At 54.2% G+C, this 23324-nt stretch overlaps 1 protein-coding gene across 3 annotated transcripts; it reads right to left on the bottom strand.

The window, feature by feature from the left end:
• Nucleotides 1–1468: 1468 nt before the first annotated feature.
• On the bottom strand, nt 1469–13891 carry LOC100194161 (L-ascorbate peroxidase S chloroplastic/mitochondrial). 3 transcript variants are annotated; one of them, XR_561669.4, is made up of 12 exons: nt 13536–13891; nt 13299–13415; nt 10199–10319; nt 10000–10100; nt 9826–9913; nt 9472–9539; nt 9302–9388; nt 8156–8230; nt 2303–2391; nt 2106–2210; nt 1857–1929; nt 1469–1727 (listed from the first exon to the last, which is right to left on the bottom strand). XR_561669.4 is itself a non-coding variant. In NM_001139211.1 (12 exons), exons 1-11 carry the CDS (start codon nt 13692–13694, stop codon nt 1909–1911), a joined length of 1020 nt encoding a protein of 339 aa, NP_001132683.1. In that variant the 5' UTR covers nt 13695–13797; the 3' UTR covers nt 1514–1727; nt 1857–1908. The 3 variants fall into 3 exon arrangements, 2 of the variants coding, with proteins under 2 accessions (NP_001132683.1, XP_008667271.1); NM_001139211.1 differs by having other exon boundaries at nt 1514–1727; nt 2303–2380; nt 13536–13797; XM_008669049.4 differs by lacking the exon at nt 1469–1727 and having other exon boundaries at nt 1856–1929; nt 2303–2380.
• Between the last annotated feature and the right edge of the window lie 9433 nt (nt 13892–23324).

Genomic DNA, 23324 nt, shown 5'->3' with positions numbered 1-23324 from the left:
GATCTTTGTCGCCGGCTAGCAGAAACTGGGAAATCAGATGAATATTATTTGATCGACAGGTTATATATCATTTTATATTTAATTTAGTTAATTATTTTCTATCGGTACAGAAAAAACTCATACATTTCATCAACAGGTTGATTCGGCTTGTTCTAACTCTACCAGTTTCAACAGCAACGACGGAGCGTGCCTTTTCTGCGATGAAACTTGTTAAGACAAGGCTTCGAAGTAAGATGGAAGATGAGTTCTTAAGAAATTGCTTAATAACTTACATCGAGAAGGAGATAGCAATTCAGTTTGCAACAGATAAACTTATTGACGACTTCGATGCAATTCAAACACGCAGAGTAGCACTTAAGTAAAATATGTGAGTTCTTTTAACAATTTGTTTTGCTGAATTTAAATTATGTGAATGTAAAATTACTAAAATTTTACTTACTATATATATACGATTGATTTGATACTTATAATTATTATTATTTCTTACACTACTATATGTTATGGTCTTGTTGGCCTCTCCTATATCTTCTTTCTGGCTCCGCCCCTGGGGAGAGGAATACAGAGTCCGCTGGACTGATGAATAGTGTACTGTGCAGTGAAAAAAAGAAGATGAGAAGCCACATACGGAGGCTGCTGTAGTTGGTCTTACCGCATGCGAACCGAGAGAGAATTGTGTGAAAATGGACAACCGAGTTGTCAAGCTCTTATTTTGCACGTCCTCGTCTAAACGCGGATGCGCAAAATAAGCATCCTACACCAGAGTAGCACCGTGCTGCTGAAGTCCTAATAAGAAAGAAAATGACGTGCTGCTGAAGTCCTAATAAGAAAGAAAATGAGAAAAATTGTGGTGCGTTTGGGCGGGAAGGCAGGGTGATTGACACTACGGTCACCGGTAAAGTGACCAGACGCAGACCTCTGCGGGCTCTTTGAAAGTTTGTAACTTGGCTAGTTGCGCTTGCACCACAGAGTGGCCCGCTGGTGCCCGGCACGTGGCGTGCACGTGACGCTGATCCGAGTTAATGCCGCGCTCGTCGCCGTAGCCTATCAGCAGCATCTATGTCCGATGTCTCGCTACGCAGATGTCCTAATGATGTCTCATCGTCCAGCCCTGTTCTCCGTTCTCTCCTAAGTGGTGGGTGCCCACCAGCCAGTAGCTCCAAACGAGCGATACGAAAAATTACAAATCCAGGTCGCGGCACGAATGGGTGGACCAGGGGTCCATGGCCAACGGCCAAGTGGCCCATCTACTGCTTTAAAGATTCCCCCTCTGCCTGTGACGACAAATCTGGGAGCATGGCCAGATGAAGATTTTACTCCTGGCTGTGTTGTGCTGGGAAGCACTCTGATGACCAGCTACCCCAGAGACAGAGAGCCAGAGGTAGGGTCGACATACCAGAGTTTTTAAGTGCTGCAGATCCGCTATGGCCTATGGATAAGCCCAATCGCAGCAGGAGGGAAGCAACAACCATGGTGCTAATAGTAGAAAATTGACAGCAGCGCAGAGCGTCATGTGGAAGGGATAAAACCAAATCTGATAGCACTGTGTCAGTTCTCCCAATGGATCTGAAAATTATGTAGTGCCACTGTGTCGGTTCTTTTTTATTTGCAAGCTCGGTTCAGAAATCTAGCTAAATTAGAAGACTCCATATAGCATCATGAAAAGGGGGACCAGTCCATCTTGTACGATGATATGAGAAGAACAATGAATTGTATGCTCCCTCTTGATCCTGCAAGGGGCAGTAGCGGGGTGATTTATCTTTGTAGAAAGCTAAACAGACTGCTTTATTTCACTATTTTGCCAAGCCCCCATATGGAACTGGAGTGAGTTTAGAGATGGGAGCAGGAGGAATATACACCTTTTCAAGGACAGGGTTTTCCTGTTTCACGGACTGTGGTTCTGGTGCCGCACTAATCATCCAAAGAGAATCCCTGCAGAATCAATATTAAAAAGGACGATAAGGTTGGTCCAAATTGTTTGAGGAAAAGAAAAATCATCAGTGGTTTTTGAGCAGCTAGTTTCCTACCCATAACCAATTAAATTGCCATTTTAATGAAAACCAAAGTGTACTTGAAGGAAAACTAAGGACGGAAATGTTAACACTAACCTGCGGTGGTTGGAACTTTGCACCCAATTCGCTCAGTTTAGCATGAGCCTCAGCGTAGTCTCTGAAGAATGCGTCTTGGTCCTCTGCATATTTCTCCGCATAGACCTGGTTGTGTTGTGGATTCTCATAGAGTAAAGTAAGCTCAACAATTAAATTCATAGAATACCAACATCATACAGTTGATCATCAGAGATCACCTTGAACTTTGGGTCCTCAAATAAAGCAGCATCTGTAGGTAGGACCAGAAGATCCTGATCTCGTTTCTCTTTGATATCCTGAAGTATTGCTACCAGATAAGAGATGATGAACTCGGATAAATTTTTCAGCATGTAATATGTGGCAAAAGGCATGGTAGAACTACGGATTCTACCGGGCAGATTGCGCAGATTGTAGGGAGGGGATTTGGTGGGACCAGGGTGGCGGCGCTGGGGCGCCGTCGTGATCCTGGCTGGGTTGTGCGCAGGGAGAAGATCACAGGAGATTCTGGCTCCCTCTGGGAAGCCAGAATAGATTGGAATTCTGCTTGTCTTTATTCCAGAGTTTACAGATCTATATATAGAGCTATCTCAAGTCTATCTACTAACTTTGGATAAGTATAACTATCTAGATAGAGTTGATCTTTATCTACTATCTTTGGATAAGTATAACTAACTAGATAGAGCTTATCTATTAGCTATTGGGCCTTGGGCCCCACCTGGGCAGCCTTGGCCCTATTGCGCCTAACATAGGCTTGGCCATACATAACATCTCTCCCCGCCTTCTCAAACAGCTCGTCCTCGAGCTGTAAGTTGGGGTAAGCAGCACGGAACTCTTCAAGCTTTTCCCATGTGGCGTCATCTTCAGCCAGTCCACGCCACTGTACGAGAACCTGCCACACGCCCCGCCTAAGTTGAGCGCGAAGCACCTTGGCCGGCACAGGAAGCAGCCGACCATCCATCACTGGGTCAAGCGTCCCCGGAGTTGCAGGAGGATCCCCACGATGCGGCTTCAGCAGGCTGACGTGGAAGGCATCATGGATGCGAGCACCATCTGGCAACTGCAGGCGGTAGGCTACCGACCCAATCCTTTCCTGGACACGGAAAGGGCCTGCGTAGCGAGGTCCCAGCTTTCCCTTCGCGCGCGGATGGAGGGACTGAAAGGTGCGGTGTAGCAGGCGTAGCCACACCCAGTCGCCCACATGGAACTGGACCTCCCGATGCCCGACATCGTAATACTTCTTGGCGAGCTGTTGGGCCTGCAAAAGGCGCTGGCGCACCTCGGCCAGCGTCTCATCTCTGGAGCGTAGCATGTCGTCTGCGGCCTCAGTACGTGTCGTCCCTGGCGTGTAAGGTAGCATGGACGGTGGGGATCTACCATAGACCACCTCGAAGGGAGTGGCACGCAATGCTGTGTGGTAGGAGGTATTATAGCAATACTCCGCCCAGGACAGCCAATCCACCCATGCCCGCGGTCGATCGCCGATGACACACCGAAGATACATCGCAATAATTTTGTTGACCACCTCCGATTGTCCATTCGTCTGTGGGTGGAAGGCGATGCTCATCTTTAGTGTCACCCCCGCCATCCTGAAGAGGTCGCGCCACACGTGCCCGGTGAAGACGGGGTCCCGGTCACTGACAATAGACAACGGGAACCCGTGCAGTCGTACGACGCCGTCGAAGAATGCCCGTGCTACGGACGACACGGTGTAGGGGTGGCCGAGGGCGATGAAGTGGGCGTATTTGGAGAAGCGATCCACCACCGTGAGGATGACGAACTTGCCTGCCACCTTGGGCAGCCCCTCGATGAAGTCCATGGAGATGTCGACCCACACCTGGGACGGCACCTCAAGGGGTTGCAGGAGGCCGCCCCGCTGCTGCGCCAGTGTCTTGTTTTGCTGGCACGTGGTGCAGGTGCGCACCCAGTCCTGGACGAGCGCGCGATCATGTGGCATGTAGAAGTCTGTCCGTAGTCGATGGAGGGTTTTCTGGATGCCCTCATGACCTGCCGAGTGCGCCAGTGTCAGCACCTGGTGGCGCAGGTCGTCGTAGTTCGGCACGAAGATGCGTGTGCCGTGCAGGAGCAGCCCGTCGACGAGGCGCCATGGCGCAGCCAATACGCCGTCCCGCAGCTGCTGGAGGAGGTGCTGCCCGTCAGGTGCAGCTGCCAGCGCTCGCCTGATGTCGTCCAGCAGGGAGAATGTCGGGCCCGAGATGGCCAGTGCTGCCATAGCCGTGTCCTCCACGGCGGCCTCCGAGTCGCGGCGGGACAGGGCGTCGGCCACGGTGTTCAGGCGCCCCGGCCTGTATTCCACCGAGAAATCGAAACCGAACAACTTGCTGGTCCACTGATGCTGAGGAACTGTGGACAAGCGCTGATCCAGCAAGAATGAGACTGTAGTGGTCAGTCCGAACAGAAAAGTGGCGCCCCCACAAGTACGGGCGCCAGTGACGGACGGCCTGCACGAGGCCGATGAGCTCCCTCTCGTAGGCCGCCAACTTAAGGTGGCGGGCTGCAAATGGCTTGCTGAAGTAGGCGAGAGGTCTCGCGCCCTGATGAAGGACAGCACCGAACTCTGCACCTGACGCGTCACAGTCGACGACGAAGAGCTTGGCGAAGTCTGGCATCTGGAGCACTGGACCCGTCGTTAGGGCGTGCTTTAGGGCGTGGAAGGCTGTTGTCGCGTCATCGTCCCAGGCAAACGCGTCTCGTCGCAAGAGACGTGTCAGCGGGGCTGCGATGAGGCCGAAGTCTTTGATGAACTTCCGGTAGTACCCTGCTAGTCCCAAAAAGCCCCGGAGGCCTCGTGCAGACCGCGGGGGCGGCCAGGAGGCCACTGCCGCGACCTTGTCGGCGTCCATGGCGACCCCGCCCTCGGAGATGACATGGCCCAGATAGGCCACTGATGTGGCGCCGAAGGAACACTTGGAGCGCTTCAGGTGGAGGTGGTTTGCCTGCAATGTCTCGAGGACGATGCCCACATGCTGGAGGTGCTCCGCCCATGATGCACTGTAGATCAGGATATCGTCGAAGAAGACAAGCACAAACTTCCGAAGATATGGGCGGAGTACGTCGTTCATCAGGGCCTGGAACGTAGCAGGCGCGTTCGAGAGGCCGAACGACATGACCAGGAACTCATAGTGGCCATGATGGGTGCGGAACGCCGTCTTGGCGATGTCATCGGTGTGCATCCGCACCTGGTGGTAGCCTGAGCGTAGGTCCAGCTTGGAGAAGAAACGGGCTCCATGGAGCTCGTCGAGGAGCTCGTCCACCACCGGGATCGGGAACTTGTCCTTGGACGTCTTGGCGTTGAGGGCGCGGTAGTCGATGCAGAAACGCCACGAGCGGTCCGCCTTGCGAACCAAGAGCACCGGAGCGGAGAACGGCGACGTGCTGGGTCGTATGATGCCTTGTGTGAGCATGGCCTCACACTGTCGCTCCAGCTCGTCCTTCTGCAGCTGTGCGTACCGGTACGGTCGTACGGCCACCGGAGCTGTACCGGGCAGCAGGTGGATGCGATGGTCGTAGGGGCGGGCCGGGGGCAGTCCCGTGGGCTCGTCGAAGATGGCGCCATGTTGCTGCAGAAGGACGTCCATGAGGGGCTGTTGGGCAGTGTCGACGACTGCCACAACCAGCTGCTGCGGGGCAGGCTGTTGCGTGGCCCGCACACCCTGCCAGTGGATGCGCCGGCCCTGGCGCTGGAACGACAGGGTCAGTGCTCGGAAGTTCCACTGGATGGTGCCCAGTGTCTCCAGGAAGTCCACGCCGAGGATGAAGTCGAAGCAGCCCAGGCGCATCCCAACACACGTGATGGAGAAGGACTCGTCGTTGATGATGACGGGGACGTCGCGGGCGATGCCGGCGCAGGGTAGGCGGTCACCGTTGGCCACCGTGACCCGAAGGTGCTCGCCACCCGCCATGGCTAACCCGAGGCGGCTCATTGTGTCAGCGTTGAGGAAGTTGTGGGTTGACCCTGTGTCCATGAGCGCGAGTAGTCGCTCGCCGTTGATGGTGACTGGTAGCAGCAGCGTCTTGTCCGTCCGGATGCCCGCCAGCGCGTGTAACGAGACCACCAACGCGTTGGCTCCCGTGACGTCTGGGGCGGCCGACTCCTCAAGGGGGTCGACCCCACCCTCACCGGACGCCTCGTCGAGGAAGTCGTCGACCTCCAAGTAGAACAGCCGCTGGCAGACGTGTCCTCGAACGTAGGGTTCATCGCAGTTGAAGCAGAGCCCCTGCCGGCGCCGCTCCTGCTGCTCGCCCGGGGACAATCGGCGAAACGGGCGTGTCGGAGTCGTACTATCGCCTGGCGTCGTCGTACCGGTCGGTAGAGCCCCGGGCGGTGCTGGTGTCACGCGACCCAAGCCCTGCGCCCGTTGCGGTGGTCACGACCCGCGCTGCTGGAATGGGGGCCAGGCCGCCGCGCGCCGTTCGAACGCCCGTGCCAGGTACATGGCAGTTTGTAGATCATGCGGGTCGCGCAGCTCAACGTCCACCCGCAAGTACTCGGGAAGGCCGCCCACGAATAGCTCCGTCTTCTGCATGGGGGAGACGTCCCGAGCTCGACACAGCAATGCCTGGAAGCGGTCCGAGTACTCCTGGACCGTGGACAGGAAGGGGAGGCGTCCCAGTTCCGCAAGGCGAGAACCGCGCACTGCTGGACCGAAGCGAAGGCGACACAGCTCGGCGAAGCGATCCCAAGACGGCATGCCCTCGTCCTGTTCCAGGGCATAGTACCACGTCTGTGCCGGCCCCTTAAGATGGTACGAGGCCAGCCACGTGCGATCCGAGGCTGGCGTGCGCTGCCCCCGGAAGAACTGCTCACAATGATTTAGCCAGTTCAGCGGATCCTCGGAGCCATCGTATGTGGCAAAATCCAGTTTGTAGTAGCGCCGTAGGCTGCGGTCTCCACGTCGTCGTCCTGAGGTAGCCCATGGTACGGTGACCATGCTGCTGTCGCTGCGGGTACGTGAGGGCGCAAGGGCCCCCGACCCGGGAACAGGGGACCGTCGCCGCCTCCTAACAGCATCCCGGGAGGCCCACCGACGGTGCTGCTGGGTAAGGAAGTCGTGAGCGCCGGTCGCGGGAGTGCCTCAGAGTACACTGGTGGTGAAACCGTAGGCGCGCCCTGCGCCCAAGATGGGATGGGGGATGGGGATGGTGGGAAGCGGATCATATGGATGGGGGCTGTGGTCGGTGATGCGGTGGATGAAGGCCCGGGGTCGATCGGCATGCCGTACTGGTAAGAAATTGGTTGTCGGGCGAGTGGAGGGAGTGGCGCAGGTGGCTGCGTGGGTGGGGGCAGTGCGGCCGGTGGTGGCTGCGCTGTCAGGGACGGGTGCGGCGGCTGGGGTGGATTGGCGGCTTGTGGATTAGGGAAGGGGAGGTGGCCTGTCAGCATGGCGTTCATGGTGATCTGCATATCGCGCACGGCGTGGCTGAGATCCGCCAAGGACGCCGCGATCTAGGCCGGTGTGAGCGCGGGGGCGGCCTGCTGGTTGATGGCCGCGCCGGGAGGGCCGAGCGCCATGGCCTCCGACGACGCAGGGACCACGGCCAGGGAGACGACCGGCGCTGCGGGCGGGCTTGAGGCCGGCGGCGGCTGCTGTCCCGGTGACGGCGACTTGGAGGAACTCATGATCGTCGAGTGCTCTGATACCAGATTGGTAGAACTACGAATTCTACCGGGCAGATTGCGCAGATTGTAGGGAGGGGATTTGGTGGGACCAGGGTGGCGGCGCTGGGGCGCCGTCGTGATCCTGGCTGGGTTGTGCGCAGGGAGAAGATCACAGGAGACTCTGGCTCCCTCTGGGAAGCCAAAATAGATTGGAATTCTGCTTGTCTTTATTCCAGAGTTTACAGATCTATATATAGAGCTATCTCAAGTTTATCTACTAACTTTGGATAAGTATAACTATCTAGATAGAGCTGATCTTTATCTACTATCTTTGGATAAGTATAACTAACTAGATAGAGCTTATCTATTAGCTATTGGGCCTTGGGCCCCACCTGGGCAGCCTTGGCCCTATTGCGCCTAACATAGGCTTGGCCATACATAACAAGGCACACACCTTGAAGTAACTGTTATCAAACCTCAGCCATTCAACTGTCCATGATTGCCCACCAGGTGCACCAGGACCATTTTTCTGTAAAGAGTAACAAGACATAGTAGATGAGCTCATAAGATAAACAAGACAAGCTCAATTTATTCACATACACAATGCAACAAATTTGACTTAATCAAGCAAGCGAAGTAAGAAGACAAAGAGACAATACATGTTGCACAGAGCTTAGGCGGTACATAAATATTGCACAAAATCATCCCAGAAAGGTTAAAGACAATTCTTGGAGTTGTGCAGGTGCAATGTACCAAAGCATTAAGAAATTGCAATGTTCCTCTTATTGCAAAATTATAAATGCAACGCAATCCTTGGTCATGTAGTTTGGAAGGTCAAGTAGTAACCCGGAAGGATACCATTCAATATTTAGGATCAATGCTACAAAGAGAGCGATGATGCCGAAAATGTTAGCCATAAAATCAAAGCAGAATGGATGAATTGGCGCCAAACATCTGACGTTCTATGTGACAAGAGAGGACCACAGAAGATAAAATACAAGTTTTATAGGACAGTGATTAGACCCGCTATATTGTATGATGCAGAATATTGGCCTACAAAAAGATAAAAGTGTTACGAAAATGTGTATGTTGTGTTGGAATTGTGGTCATACAAGAAAGATCGAGTCCAGAACAATGATATACATGATAGACTAGAGGTAGCACCAATTGAAGAAAAGCTTGTCAAATACCGGTTGAGATGGTTTGAACATGATCAATGTACAACTCCAAAGACACTAGTGCATGGTCAAATCCTAAGGCACGATAGCAATGGTAAAAGAGACAGTAGAAGGCCAAAGTTGATATGGAAAGAGACAGTAAAATGAGACTTGAAATACTAGAAAGGATAGAATTTACTCAAAAATTTAGCCTTAAATATAAGTGTATGAAAAACAGCTGTCCATGTGCCTAAACCTTGACTTGTGGTCTTTGTTGGATTTCAACTCTAACCTATCCCAACTTGCTTGGGACTAAAAGTTTTTGTTGTTGTTGTTGAATGCAATCCTTGATAAAGACACCGTATGGAACAATTCATGCTCAAAACAGACTTCCTAGCTGGTGTTCCTGCTTTACACCTCACATAAAGAAGATAAGAACATACAGTATATTTTGTTTCTGGTTTCCCCCAGCCACTCCGTTCAGGCCTGGACCTTCCAAGTGTATGTGCTCCAGACAAGGCAACAATTTCCTGCAAGCTCATGATTAGAATTTCAAACAGCTCAACAAAGTCAATTAGACACACATACTGGTTAAGTGTCGTGATCTGCACACCTTGTCATTAAGGCCCATTCTGTAGAATACCTCCCTCAAGTGGTCAGCAGGTGAACTTGGGCCAGCATCTGTGGAACACAAGATAAAGAAAAACTTAAAAGTTTGCGGGCATCAGATTAGTGGTGGCTTATACGCTGGTGCATCTATTCCCCTCTACATAACAACAGTTTTTCGACATCAATGTGGCAGTGGAGGTATTTCCATGACTACTCTGGAAATGTGAAATACGGTTAGTTGATATTCCTAGCAGAGAAATCTCTAAGTATATCTTTGATATCTGAACTCTTCCTGCAAACTAATAAAGGGCATTGGTACTGGAAAAAGAGCACTGCAAAGCCATGGAGATCTACTAACCAGGAAGTTTCCCCTCAGGGGGGCACTGCTCAGGTCCTGTAACATCAACTCGTCCGTATTTCATTGGAATCTTTGGGCCACCAGCTTCCTATAGTGAAATTGACTAGTATTTAACATAGTAGCATACGATTAAAAATAGCATAGCTACATACTTCAATGAGGGAAAGGACAGACCTCAATTGCTGTAGCACTTGCCAACTGAAATAAATCTGCATAAGTGATACTAGGGTACTTGTCCTTGATTGGTTGGATAAGCTTTAGAGCATTTATCAGACCTTTTAAAATTCCAATCAGAGGTTGCAGTTACTAATTGTACACTTTAGAAGAATAAAACAATGATAGTATGATACTGAGAGAAGTCAAGTAACAGTACCAGCATTGGCTCCATGTTTCAACTCAACATCAAATCTTAAACTTCCATTAGCTCCACCTCGTTGTGGCCACTCCTCAATATTCTTGTCATACGTACCAGCATCATGCCATCCTAGACGGACCTTCATCCAATCAAACATGTAACAATAAGTCATCTTGCATACAGAAAATGAAGCCCAAAGGTAACCTGACTCCATACATATATGTCACAGAAAATACTCCCTCCATTCATAAATATATGACACCGTTGACTTTTTTAAAACAACTTTGACCACTCGTCATATTCAAAAAAATAATGAGTTATCATTTATTTTTTTGTGATTTGTTTTATCACTTAAGGTATTTTGTGCTTGACTTAAAATTTTACATTTTTGAATAAATACTTTGAATAAGACGAGTGGTCAAAGTTTTTAAAAAAAATCAACGGTGTCATATATTTGTGAATGGAGGTAGTACTAGACAATAGACCACCAAAAATTGTGTTGAATTTGATAGCAGGAAATCCAAATACTCAGAAATTCATTCAACAGAGCCTATCTCAACAAATGGGGTCCTGTTGTATTTTTAACCTCTAAAACTTAAGACATAAAAGTCATATGATCATGCAAATGTAAAATGATTAAAAATGCAGCATAACTAATGAGTACTCTGACAATCCTGAAGCGTGCATTGGATAATGCCTTTCATCAACATAGTGACCTTAGTCATTACTACATCATTAAGTTTGAACTGGACACTACCCTTTGAATTAGTTAATACAATCTTATGAGCAATCGAACTGTTAGCTATCTGTGTACATGGGCCTAGCCCACAGCCCATTAGGGGTCCATATCTGTTAGGGTTAGGGTTTGCACTGTATTGTTGACTGTTCATTCAATCCAACATGGTACCAGAGCTCTAGGTCCTCCCTCCAGCCGCCGCCGCCCCCACCCCACCCCTCCAGCCGCCGCCGCCTCTCCATGGTCGGTCGCCCGCCGCCCCCTCCCTTCTCCAGCGACCCTTTCCCTCCCCTTCCCCTTCCTCTCTCCTACAGGGCGGCCCTCGCCGCGCCCCTAGCGGGCATCTCCCCCGCGGCGCTCCTCTCCCCTGCGGCCAGCGTGCCGCCAGGACTCGCCGCCCCCGCGGCGGCCCTCTCCCCCGCGGCCGGCGCGCCGCCAGGCCTCGCCCCCCCCCCCCCCCGCGCCGGGACTCGCAGCGCCCGCGGCGGCCCTCTCCCCCGCGATTGGCGCGCCGCCGGCCGCTCTCCCTCAGCGCGCCCTCGGCCCTCGCCGCACCCCCTGCGGCCCCCTTCCCTGCTGTCCCCGGCCCTGCACATCCCTTTGCTGCTGTCGGCACGCCGCCGGGGCACGCCTTTGTGCTCACCGCCACGCTTCCCCCCACTGTCGAGCCACCTCCGCCCGCGCCGACCCAATCTGCCACCCTCGCGGCAGCCCCTGGCCACGACGGGTCCCCGCCGGCTCCTGCGTTCTCCCTACCGGATGCCGCCCTACTTCGCTCATGTAGACAGTCTCCTCCTGCGCTCTCCCTACAGGATAGATATAGAGGACGTTGTTGGAGACGGTCTTATACAGTTATACCATTTCACAACAAACCAACCACTCATGTAGAATCTTATTTGCCTGCCTATATGGGTTAAAAAGGGCCAGCTCCAGCATACACTCATTGGTGTCAAGTGAAACCATTCACTTTGTTGCAAGCACTAACTAAATCTCTAAGGGGAGGGGCCGCTTGGTTTCTTCCATTTCAGAGGAAGAACATACTTAAGCTATCTCCAGCAGCTTACCCATCCCCATACCTATATTCAAACTCCACTCTGCGAACAGTATAATCTACAGTGCAAAACTGTGTTTTTGGTGACCATATGGGTGAACTGCTGGACACAGTCTTAGTGCCTGCTTGGTTCTTGGTGCAGTCTAGCCTCGCCTCATTTTGTTGAGGTGGCATGAGTAACGAGAAACTCGCCCCTCCAAGCGTGCCAATTTGGCTATCTCACGGGAGCAAAGTAAAGCTTTCTTGCACAGTTCCCAATACGCTCAGGTGAGGGAACCAAACACCTGCACTTTCTCGTCATCTAGGCTAAACAAGGCACAATAGCGCTCAGCTAGGGAACCAAGCAGGCCCATAGTAGACTATGGCTATTTGGCTTAAAACTTGATATTCCACATCTTCCCAAATTTTAGATACAAATCTAAATAGAAATTCATCATACTATATTTCTGCTTTACAATTTATACCATGCTCTTCAGCTCTCTCCCCTACCGCAGAAGTGCGACATACAAGTATCTCACTCGTAAGGGCGACAATAGTATATAAATTATAGATATATTGGGCATACAACCATATTAACTTAATTGATTTGCGCCTAAATTATGCTTATTAGAATGGATTTCAATTCCAAGGATCCAAACAGGGCCTAAGCATAATTAGGGAAAACATTTATAAGTCAGCAATAACCCATATTCTAGTAGAAGTGGCTATAGTAAAAAAAATCTGGATCTGCCACTGGTTAGGGGCGGACCCAAGGGGTACCCCCCCCCCCCCCGACTACCCGGTAATTTGGTCCAAAAACAAACTACTCGTCAGTATTTAGGCGCAAAGAAACAATATATGCAACTTGGAACCTAATTTGATGAATTAAATTCATTATCAGATATTTTGCTCATTTTCTGCTTATGTAACGAATTGATAGAAATTATATATACATAGTACCGAAGTATACACAATATTACATGTCAAGATTATTTTTTTGTTCTCGACTGCCCTAGGTTTAAATTCTGGGTCAGCCATTGCCACTGATCAACAGTGAATACTTGATTACAAAACGGGCACCCTGCTCAGTTCTCTGCTCACACACCATGTGCTGCAGAGGCGTATATAAATGGACATCACTAACAAAGTTATTAAGTGATCACTATCACTATGTTCGCTGGCAGTGATGCCACCATAGTAAGATCGCAATTTAAAGCCTCACATCTTCTATTGTAGCAGTGTGATGGTATGACTGCAAAGGGTTTAGTCAAAACATCTTGAACAATGCATCACCATCATGAATTCATAATTGATGAAGTTTATGGATAACACACAGGGATCACCATACGCACCAGGATGGGGTGGGAGTGAGTCGTCCTGAGAAGCTCCCTGATGTCCTCGCGTGCGGCCTTCACCTGAGCCGCGTCAGACGCCATCGCCACAGCCGCGCACCTCACTGCCCTCGCCTTCTGCGATCACACACGTAAACTCGAGTCAACAGCCTGTCTGATGCTGCTGCTGCTGCACCATTTTCGATCTAGGGATGAAGCCGCAGGCGCACTGGTATCCAACGAACGCGGTATACGGACCTGTGGGAGCGAAGAGGGCGCGGCGCGGAGGCCGACGCGCGCGCGAGCTAGCGAAGGCGAGAAGAAGGCGCGGTTGGCCGGCGCCGCGCGGCGGGCGAATGGGGTGGCGGCGGCCGAGGCGCGGAGGGTGGCGGCGGATGCTGCGAGGCGCTCGGCCATGGCGGGTTTGCTAGGGGGGGAGCAGCCGCGGCGGCTCTTGGAGAGAGGAGGGGCTGCGGCCTGCGGGCTTGCCAGAGAAGTGGTCGATTTGACTCGATTCCACTTCCACTTTGCCTGCGTTTTGAGGCGTCTCGGGGGTTTGGTGCGCGGAGCGTGCTCCTGCTCTCACTCTCACTGCCGCTCGGGCCTGTGCGGCACTGCGTAGCCTAGGTTGGTTGGTGCCTTGGTGTTGGCGGTCGTGGAGGGTTGGTGCCTTGGTCTTCGGTCGCTGGTCAGTTTATTCGGCGGCGGGGCGGCCAACGAGCGCCACGCGCCGCGCGCGGGTTTGGACTCCGGCGGCGGTTTTTTATTTGAACTTTTTTCCAAAAAATCACAGTAAACCTCTACTAGTATGAGCAACTCTAACGTGTAAGTCAACTCCAAAACAGATATAAGTAAAGAATAATGATTTTTATTACTGCAACGTCTCCTTTATTTTCCTAAAAAAATTGTGTCTCTCGTATTCACAGTCTCCTCTCCTTCATATTTTGGTATGTTGCATCGTTTGTCAATCCATCCGCTCGTGTTTTTGTTTCCTGCGTGCATCAGTGTGTTCTAGTGGAGGTGGGAAACGGTGGCGCACATAGGTGTTTTTGTTTTCCCGCATGCAGTTATCCGTCTCGCCGTCAATACAAGACAGTGAAATATAATTGTAGTACACGACGATGGTCGATGGCTTGCTGAGTGTTTGAGGGGCTAGAATTGGAGCGTTACAGGAAAAGGGCTTCACCCTCTTCAAGCCGACTTTCTAGCCCAAGGCGAGGATTAGTTTGAACCTGAAGGGCATTAATACTGTGAGACAACCTAATGCAGCAGTACCAGTGTAGGATACCATGTTGTATACTTTGGGATCGTGGATTGCAGATGTAGATTGTTGTGCTGAAGTCTTGTGGTTGGTGAAGGTGGAGAAAGCGGGCACCACAGTTCATCGTGGATAGACTTCTGCAAGCAGAGAAGAAAAAAGTAATGGTACCTGCTTCCTAGCAGTTGATTGAATCGTTTTTCTTAAATTAGGAAAGTACAAAATTTACCGAGGTGATCTTAGTGAGAGAGAGATCAGGTCATGGTGGCCTGGCAGTGTATGAAATCAGATAGCACTAGGGGAGGGATGAAACAGATCTTCTAGGGTGCATTTGTTGCTTCAAGGAAGCTCTATCTACTCAACATAGCCTATTCAGATACCCAGAAGAAGCCCCTGAGCAGCGAGGCTAGAATTGTTCTGGAGAAATGTCGGTGTTTCGGACCCGCGAGGACCCTCAACCGACCAGTGAATTTGATGCTGCGTGTCCCTGCCTAGATGGGTTGATGCAAGATGGAACACAAGAGGGAGGATGAGGCTTATGTTATCTTGCACCGGGGTGCTCGTAGTAGGGGTCACAAGCGTCGAGAGAGAGAGTTCGGCCTTGAGTTGTCTGAGTTAGCCTCCTCCGCGTCTCTCCCACTCTGTCTTCTCTGCTTGCGTGTGTCTCTAGGAAGGCCCTGGACATCCCCTTTTATAGATATAAGGAGATGGTCCAGCTGTACAATGGGGGTGTAGCTATGTGCTAACGTGGCCGGCGGAGAAGTGCCTGAGCCCTGTATAAGCGTAGCTGACGGTGCGGCACGGGGTCCTGCTGACGTTTCTTCGCCGACGTCATGGACGCACGCGGGGAACCATCATTACCTGTTACCGGAGTAATCTAGATGGGACACCGGTCTTGTTCCTTTGTAGCCTGAGGCAGCTAGCTAGGGGTAGGGTAATGATGTATCCCCTGTGGCGCGGTCGGTCTGAGGCCGAGGTCGGGCGAGGCGGCGACTCCTCCCAAGGCCGAGGCTGAGGTCGGGCGCGGATGTGACTCCTCCCGAGGCCGAGGTCGGGCGAGGCGGAGATTTTCCCCCGAGGCCGAGGCTGAGACCGAGGCCTGGGGTCGGGCGAGGCAGAGCTCCCTGTTGCGCCCAAGGCTGAACTCGGGAGAGGCCGTGACTTACTGTTGTTAGTCTTACCCTGGTGGTTGGCATAGTAGCCGGAGCGGGGCGAACAGTGCTGTTTTCCTATCAGAATGATCAGTAAAGGGGCGAAGTGACTGCGGTCACTTCGACCTTGCCGACTAAGGCGCGCGTGTCAGGCAATCCCCGCATTAAATGCGCATGCGATACGGTCGGTTGGTAAGGCGATTTGGCTGAGGTCGCTGCACGACAAAGTTTGCCCGAGCTGGGCTTCGGGCGAGCCGAGGGTGCGCCCACTGCCTGAGGAGGCCCTCGGGCGAGGCGTGAATCCGTCCAGGACTACTGTTCCTGCCCGAGGCCGGGCTCGGGCGAGGCGAGATCGCGTCCCTTGGTAGACGAGGCCTTGACTTGAACCATGCTTATCAGTCTTTGCGGTTTGTTCTGAAGATGTTTTCCAGCCATGTTAAGGAGTATTGGGGGTACCCCTAATTACGGTACCCGGTAGTAGCCCCTGAGCCTCGAAGGGAGTGTAGGTACTCGCTTGGAGGTTCTGCCGGATTTCTTGCAAGGGGACCAGCCTTTCTCGGTTATATTTTGTTCCGATGGGTGCGCGCGAGCACACCCGTCGGGTGTAGCCCCCGAGGCCTTAGAGGAGTGGTTTTTTGTGATGCCTCGGTCGACCTTGTTATTCCCTCATGCGGCCTGGCCGCAGCTCGGGTGCACAGTCAGGCTCCAAGTTTTTAAGCTGGTTTGTCGACATGGTCGATAATTTGGCCGTAGCCTGGTGCGAGAGCAGCCTCCGAGCCTCTGCACGGAGCAAGAGGACGATCGAGGACTATCTCGGCTTTTTATTGTACGCCCCTTCGTCGCCTTTCCGCAAGGAGGAAGGGGGGGAAGCGCCATGTTACCCTCGGAGGGCACCGAACACGGTGTTTCCAGTGAGTTGCTATCGGGTGATCCGAGTGGACGCCCGAGCCCCGTTCGATAAGGGTCGGCTAGTGGCCCAGAGGCGCGCTCCAAAAGTACATGCAGGTGATTTGCTGGACCCGGACCCATTTGATAGGGTCCGAGGGCTCGGTGCCTCCCTCCGGTGGGATTCCATTACAAATCGTTCCCGCTGGTCTTGGAAGGGTACCTCGGGAGCGTAGCCTGAGCCTCGGCCATGTAACGGACGTACCCAGGGTCATCCCTGACTCTTCATGCTCTGGGGCGGCTGTTGAACCCTTCCGAGGGGCCATCCTTCGAACCCCTGATCAGTAAAGGGCTCGGAGCCCGAGTGCTCTAGGGCGGTTGCCGAACCCCGCAGGACGCAACCTTCGAACCCCTGATCAGTAGGAGGGCTCGGGGCCCGTTTCCTTCGCTGAGAAGGATCCTTTTTCGAAATATCCCCTTTCCCGATCCCTGTGGCAAGAGAGAGAGAGAGAGGAAAAGAAAAAGGATATGAATTTAAATAATGTGGCGCACCTTTTTTGACGCGGTCATCATGACGGAGGTGAAACGGCGCCCGCTTCGCCTGCCAGAGGTGTCGCTTGCCCTGCCAGGGAGTTAATGCGACGGGACGGGTGATTCGCGGGGCGTCTGTTGCGCGTGCGCGAGTCGTTCGAGGAACAGAAAAACAGTTTCACCTTTGAGTTTGAATTTCGCGATGGGTTCGGGCGAAGTTTTGGGTGGATCTCGCCCGGGCCTTTATATACTCGGAAGAGGGGCCGACGGTGGTTCTTTACCCTGCCATTTGCGCTTGCCTTGTGCTTTGGTTTCCGCAACCTAAGAGAATAGCCAGAGAAGAGAAAACCGCATACCTCATCCCCTCCGCCTCCACCGCTTCCGCTCGGCGATGACTGACAAGGCGACCGTCGTTCCGCCGCGCGACCCGTGGCCTTTCTCCACCGTTACCGTGGAGGAGTTGGAGGCCCTTGTTTCCGACGGTTTGCTCCGTCCTCTCTCCGGCGGGCCGCAGCCTGAGTGGATGGCCCCTGGGAGCGAGGCCGATCCGACTCCGCCGCCGGGGTACGTGGTCAGTTTCATCCCCTTCCATGAGCAGGGGTTTGGGATGCTAGCAAGCCGCTTCATGCGGGCACTCCCGCACTACTACGGGGTGGAGCTGCATAACTTCAACCCCAACTCCATTGCGCAAGCGGCCATCTTCGCGGCGGTTTGCGAGGGTTTTCTGAGGATTGACCCTCACTGGGACTTGTGGACCCATCTCTTCTCCGCGGAGTTCTTCGCCGCATCGACGGACGTGAAGAAGGTCTGCATGGCGGTGCGGGTCGGTGGCTGCACCCTCCAGCTAAGGTTAGGGCGGGGGCAGCAGTACATCCCTGCCTCCCTTGTATCTTCGAACAGGGGGTGACAGAACTGGTGGTTTTATCTCTGTAACAACGATGGGATGCTTCCCCCGTTTTCTCAACTAGTGGTGACCGCCGCCGGCAATAACTGGCGCTGGGGGGCCACACACGAGAACCAGGAGAAGCTCCAGCCTATTCTGTGTGCCTTGCAGAAGTTACGAGATGAGGGCCTTACCGCTGTGGGGGTCGTCGCCGCTATCCATCGCCGGAGGGTGCTCCCTTTGGCAGAGCGGCGGTTGCGGCTCTCGGAGATGAAGCCGGGTGTCGATTTGGAGGGCTCACGGATGTCCTCGACCTCCCTCTCCGCCGACGACCTCCTCAGGCGGGTAGCGGGTACGGTAGGGAGGCTGGATGCTGGCGTCCTTAGCCAGCCCTTGATGCGCCCCGACCATTGGTATGTGTCCCTGGTAAGTGTCCGATCCTCCTTCTGTTTTGCGCCGAGTTTTTTACGTCTTTGATTCTTACTGTTGGGATTTTTGTTCGTCCCCAGTTGTTGAGGGGTTTTAAACTCTCCTGGCCACCGGTCCCCGAGGACGCGGCGGACCGAGCCGCGTGTAGGCTCGCCGCAGAGAAGGAAAAGGAGAAGAAGGACGCGGAAAAGGCCCGAGCTTGCGAGAGGATGCGAGCTCGGGAAGCCTTGGAGAAGCGTCGTCGGAGGCAGGCGAGGGATGGGCTCCCGTTGGAGCCGTCGCCGGAGACGCCTGACAATGACGACGACGATGATGATGATGATGACGAAGACGATGACATGGCGGCCCGACTTGGCCTCAGCCTGGACCCGAGGCTGGGCCAGGGGTCGCCGAGCCAGCCCCCAAGTGGGCTGGCACCATCAGTGCCTGGGGCCGGGACACCAAGGTCCCGGTCCGAGGAGCGGAGGCAGGCCGAGGGGGTACTTGACCCCTTGGCCGAGATAATTGGGGTGACTCCAGGGGGTCAGGCCGATCCACCTGTCCCCCAAGAGCAAGCGCCCGTGCCGGCTGTACAGGAGGTTGGTCCCTCGACCGTCGGGATGACGCCTGGGCGGGCCGCCCCTTCGGCGCCTCAAGCGCCCAAGGTGGAAGCGGCCCCGAAGCCGGCAGCGGGGCAACCCTCGGCAGTGCCTGCGGGGACCGAGGCCCGAGGGGCCTCCCCGCGGGCACGATTGGCCTTGCCCTGGAGCGGGTAAGTATCTGAGGATACCTCTGTTTTGGTTTTTTCTTTGTGTGTCTTGAACTTGCTCTCTCTCTTTCTTTCAGCAAGCGGATGTAGGGCTCGGCTGGTCTAGCCCCCACGAAGGCCCTTAAGACGGGGCCGGCCTCTGCAGCCGGTGCCGCAACGCGCCATGCCGGTTGGTTAGCCTCCGCACAAGGCGCCCTCCGGCGGGGGGCCCAGGCGGCACGAGTTGCCATGGGGCAAGCCTCCCAGGCTAACCCCCCTGTTGGAGCGGCCATCATGCCGGGGGAGGCCGCTGGCGCGGCCGCGGCCCCGAGCCCACCTGACTTGTTGCCGGCGCCGGCATCGACTCCTGTCGGGGCCGTTGTTGATTCGCCCGCGGAGCCGCCCGTCGCCGCCGACGTCGGGATGATTGAGGCGCCGCCGCCCGTGGTCATCGCCGACCTCCCCGTTCTCGGCCATGAGGAGAGGGCGGCCATCGTTGCCGAGGTCGGTGATCGGAGGCCTGCCACCTTAGCCGAGAAGAGGCCCAGTACGTCGACGGTGGCGGTACCCGATGCATCGACTGCAGGGGGACCCGATGCCTCGGTGGAGGGGCGCGTAGAACCGTGGCCCGTCTTGGGGAGCAGTGGCCTTATCCCCGCGCAGCTCAACCCCAATGAGTGGTGTGGGCAGCCGCTCCTATTTTGGAGCCGCGATACCTTGGACCTGGAGTCCCTCCTCTCCCTCAACGATGAGCTGGAGGAGAGGTCCCGGGATAATTTTTGTGAGTATACCGAGGCGGCGATGAGGTCGCTTCGGTCGACCATGGAGATCCTTTCCAGGGACGTTCCCAGGGTCTTCCAGGTAAGGATTTAGATGTACACCTTGCGTGACCAGGGCATTCTTTGTAATATCATGTTTCCCTTCCTCAGGAACTTGGGGACGTGAGCACCGCCAAGTCGCTGTTTATCCGCCGCGAGAGCGACGTCTGGGATTCGTTGTGGTCCCAGTGGGCCGCGCTTACCGAGGCCAATGAGCGCTTTGCCCAACAGAGCGCCGAGGTGGTGGGCCTTCGGTTGCTCTGCGATGAGCTGAAGTCGGAGGCAGCGGCGGCGCGGACAGCGGCAGCGTCGGCACGAGCGGAGGCTTCGTCGGCCTGGGAGCAGGTGGCTTCCCAGGCCGAGGAGATGCGGCAGCGGCAGCTGGAGCTTGGCCAGGTCATCGGCGAGCGGGACCAATCTCGGAGCCAAGCTGCCGAGGCCGTGAGCCGGGCTGAGGCCCTTAGGGGTCAGCTGGCTGAGGCTATGGGTGGCTAGCCGAGGCGTCCGCTCGGGTCGGGACCTTTGCGGAGGGCCTGGCCGTTGCCGTCGGGTCTGCCCAGTCCGCCCAAGCCGTGGCCTTGCAGCAGCGTGCCCGGGCCGAAGGTATGTTTTGCCCGCTTTGTGACTTTGTTTTTGTCTTCATTCTTCTCCTTGTTTGAAGAACATTGTTCGGCTATCTGCAGGGTTCAAGACGGCTCTTAACGAGTTCGTCAAGAACTGCAAGGCGCTTGCCCAGGCGGCTGAGCAGAAGGAGGCCGAGCGCGTGGCCATGTCCGAGGCTATCTTGGCCTTTTGCCGGGCCTTTGGCCTCGACGACGTCCCCTTGAGTAGCTCCCCCTAGAGTCACCTGCGGGCCTTGGGCGGCCATGTGCGCAGCAGACTCCGCGGAGCGCTGCACCACGGCGTTAGGCGGGCCTTCGCCGTCCTCGCTTCCCACTACGACATGGATCTGGAGCGGGTCAGCGAGGGGTATTGCTTACCCGACGAAGAGGAGGCCACCTTAGCCGAGGTCCAGAGGCTTGACGTGGCTGTCGAGGGCCCAAGTGCGGTGCTGGCTTCCTCCTTCGAGGTGGAGGTCCTTCCGCCCGTGTCGCCATCTGAGGCAGGGCCAGATTCTGCCGAGGGTGGAAACGACGCCGAGGGTGCTGCTCCTCCCCCTACCGATGTCTAAGCCTGCAGGAACAGTTTGTTTTAAGTATGCATATGTTTTTTGCGGCCGCTGAGGCCTAAACATTTTTAGCGTTAGATTATAAAGCCGTGTTTTCTTTCCTCTTGTTTCGTGCGTTAGGACTTGTTCGGTAGCAGAATCGCTTATCCGAGCGTGAGTTACTTTTCACGGAAGGTGATGAGTGAGGTATCTGTATCCCGGAGGCGTAGGAGTCCCTCGGCTCGGTCGGCCTTGCCGTTTAATTGTTCCTCTCGTCGTTTTTAGGATTCCGTTATCGATGTGGTCGAAAAGCACGAAAGTCGTTTTGGTAGAAAACTTTTCCGAGGTAAATTTTGACGCAGAGGGGGTTCCCCCCCTTCTAGCCCCCGAGGGAGGTTCGGTTTTTGCTGAGGCAATGCCGATCCTCCCTTGACGGTTAGACTTTTTATTTATGCATGAAAAGGGATCGAGGTACATGAACGACTTGAAACACTTTAAGGGTAAAAGCGACGTAGCTGTTCGATGTTCCAAGCGTTGCTGTAGACCTCGCCTTGATCGTTGGCCAGCTTGTATGTCCCGGGCTTCAAAACTTTGGCGATGATGAATGGCCCTTCCCAGGGAGGAGTAAGCTTGTGGCGCCCTCGGGCGTCTTGTCGTAGCCGAAGCACCAAATCTCCCACTTAGAAGCCTCGGGGCCGAATCCTTCGGGCGTGGTAGCGTCGCAGAGACTGCTGATACCGCGCCGAGTGTAGTAAGGCTACGTCCCGAGCCTCTTCCAGCTGGTCTAGTGAATCTTCTCGGCTGGCCTGGTTGCTTCGGTCGTCGTAAGCCTTTGTCCTCGGGGAACCATATTCTAAGTCCGTGGGTAGGACGGCCTCGACCCCATAGACTAGAAAGAACGGCGAGAAACCCGTGGCCCGGCTCGGCGTCGTCCTCAGACTCCAAACCACCGAGGGTAGTTCTTTTATCCACCGCTTGCCAAACTTGTTGAGGTCGTTGTAGATCCTCGGTTTTAGTCCTTGCAAAATCATACCGTTGGCGCGCTCCACCTGCTCATTTGTCATTGGGTGAGCTACGACAGCCCAGTCCACACGGATGTGGTGGTCTTCGCAGAAGTCCAGGAACTTTTTCCCAATTAACTGCGTGCCGTTGTCGGTGATGATGGAGTTTGGGACCCCAAAGCGGTGGATGATGTTTGTGAAGAACGCTACCGCCTGCTCGGACCTGATGCTGGTTAAGGGTCGGACTTTGATCCACTTGGAGAATTTGTCGATGGCGACCAGCAGGTGCGTGAAGCCCTCGGGTGCCTTCTGCAAGGGACCGACGAGGTCTAGACCCCACACGACGAACGACCAAGTGATAGGTATCGGCTGGAGGGCATGAGCGGACAGGTGCGTCTGTCTTGCGTAGAATTGACACCCTCGGCAGGAGCGTACAATCCTAGTGGCGTCGGCTGTCGGTGTTTTGGGTCCGACCTTACACCCGGGGTTGCTCCTCAAGGTGTTTTTTAGGAGTAGGACGGTGTTACCGACTGTAGCTCAATGGTTCGTGCCGGATGCACAAGAAATAGTAAACAATGGTTTACAGGTTCAGGCCGCTTTGAGATGCGTAATACCCTACGTTCTGGCGAGAATGCTTTATGTGACTGGTTACAAGGGAGCTCTCTAGTGCGGGAAACGTAGAGAGTTGAGGTGGATGGCTGAGTAGTGAGTTCGATTGTTCTGAAGGGGTGCCCCCTAGGCCTTATATACTCAACCGTGGGGCATTACATGCGGATATGATAACAGTATGCGCCTAAATGATAGTGAACCAATTGAGTCTATCTTCCTATAGTTCCGCCGACCCATCCTCGCTTGGTTCCGTTGTACGGGGTTCCAGCGCGGGAAGGTCGGGTCACTGTTGTGATTACTTGCTCGAAGTCATTGGGCCGTCTAGGCTCGCACCAATCCGGCCTTACGTCAATCTGCTTCACTGGTTGTTCCTCCCCAGGCCCACGAAGGGATAACCTTACGATTTATTGGGCCCTTGGGCCTTTCGTGAGGTCTTTTATCCTTCCAATGGACCCGGGGGATATCTGTCCCCCACAAGCCCCCGATCTTTGGGTTGATTTTGAAATAATCGGCCCAAAGATCCTAGGTCTAGCTTGCGGTCTTTGTTTGTAACAGGAAGTGCTTTCTGGGTAATCCGGTAAAAACGATTTCTTACTGTCTCCTTCTGC

This window comes from Zea mays, chromosome 2 (assembly GCF_902167145.1).
Source record: "Zea mays cultivar B73 chromosome 2, Zm-B73-REFERENCE-NAM-5.0, whole genome shotgun sequence".
NCBI classification, from domain to species: domain Eukaryota; kingdom Viridiplantae; phylum Streptophyta; class Magnoliopsida; order Poales; family Poaceae; genus Zea; species Zea mays.
The sequence above is the reverse complement of the archived record's forward strand: the minus strand, read 5'-3'. Positions and strand labels throughout refer to the sequence as shown.

Bases quoted from the DNA above. Each gene is read 5' to 3' on its own strand.
- LOC100194161 (XM_008669049.4), bottom strand. From the start codon at position 13,694: ATGGCCGAGCGCCTCGCAGCATCCGCCGCCACCCTCCGCGCCTCGGCC. The intron at 10,320-13,298 runs GTGCGTATGGTG...GATTGGATGAAG, and splicing joins CTCACTCCCACCCCATCCTG to GTCCGTCTAGGATGGCATGA. The intron at 9,540-9,825 runs GTTAGTAGATCT...TGTGTTCCACAG, and splicing joins CCCTGAGGGGAAACTTCCTG to ATGCTGGCCCAAGTTCACCT.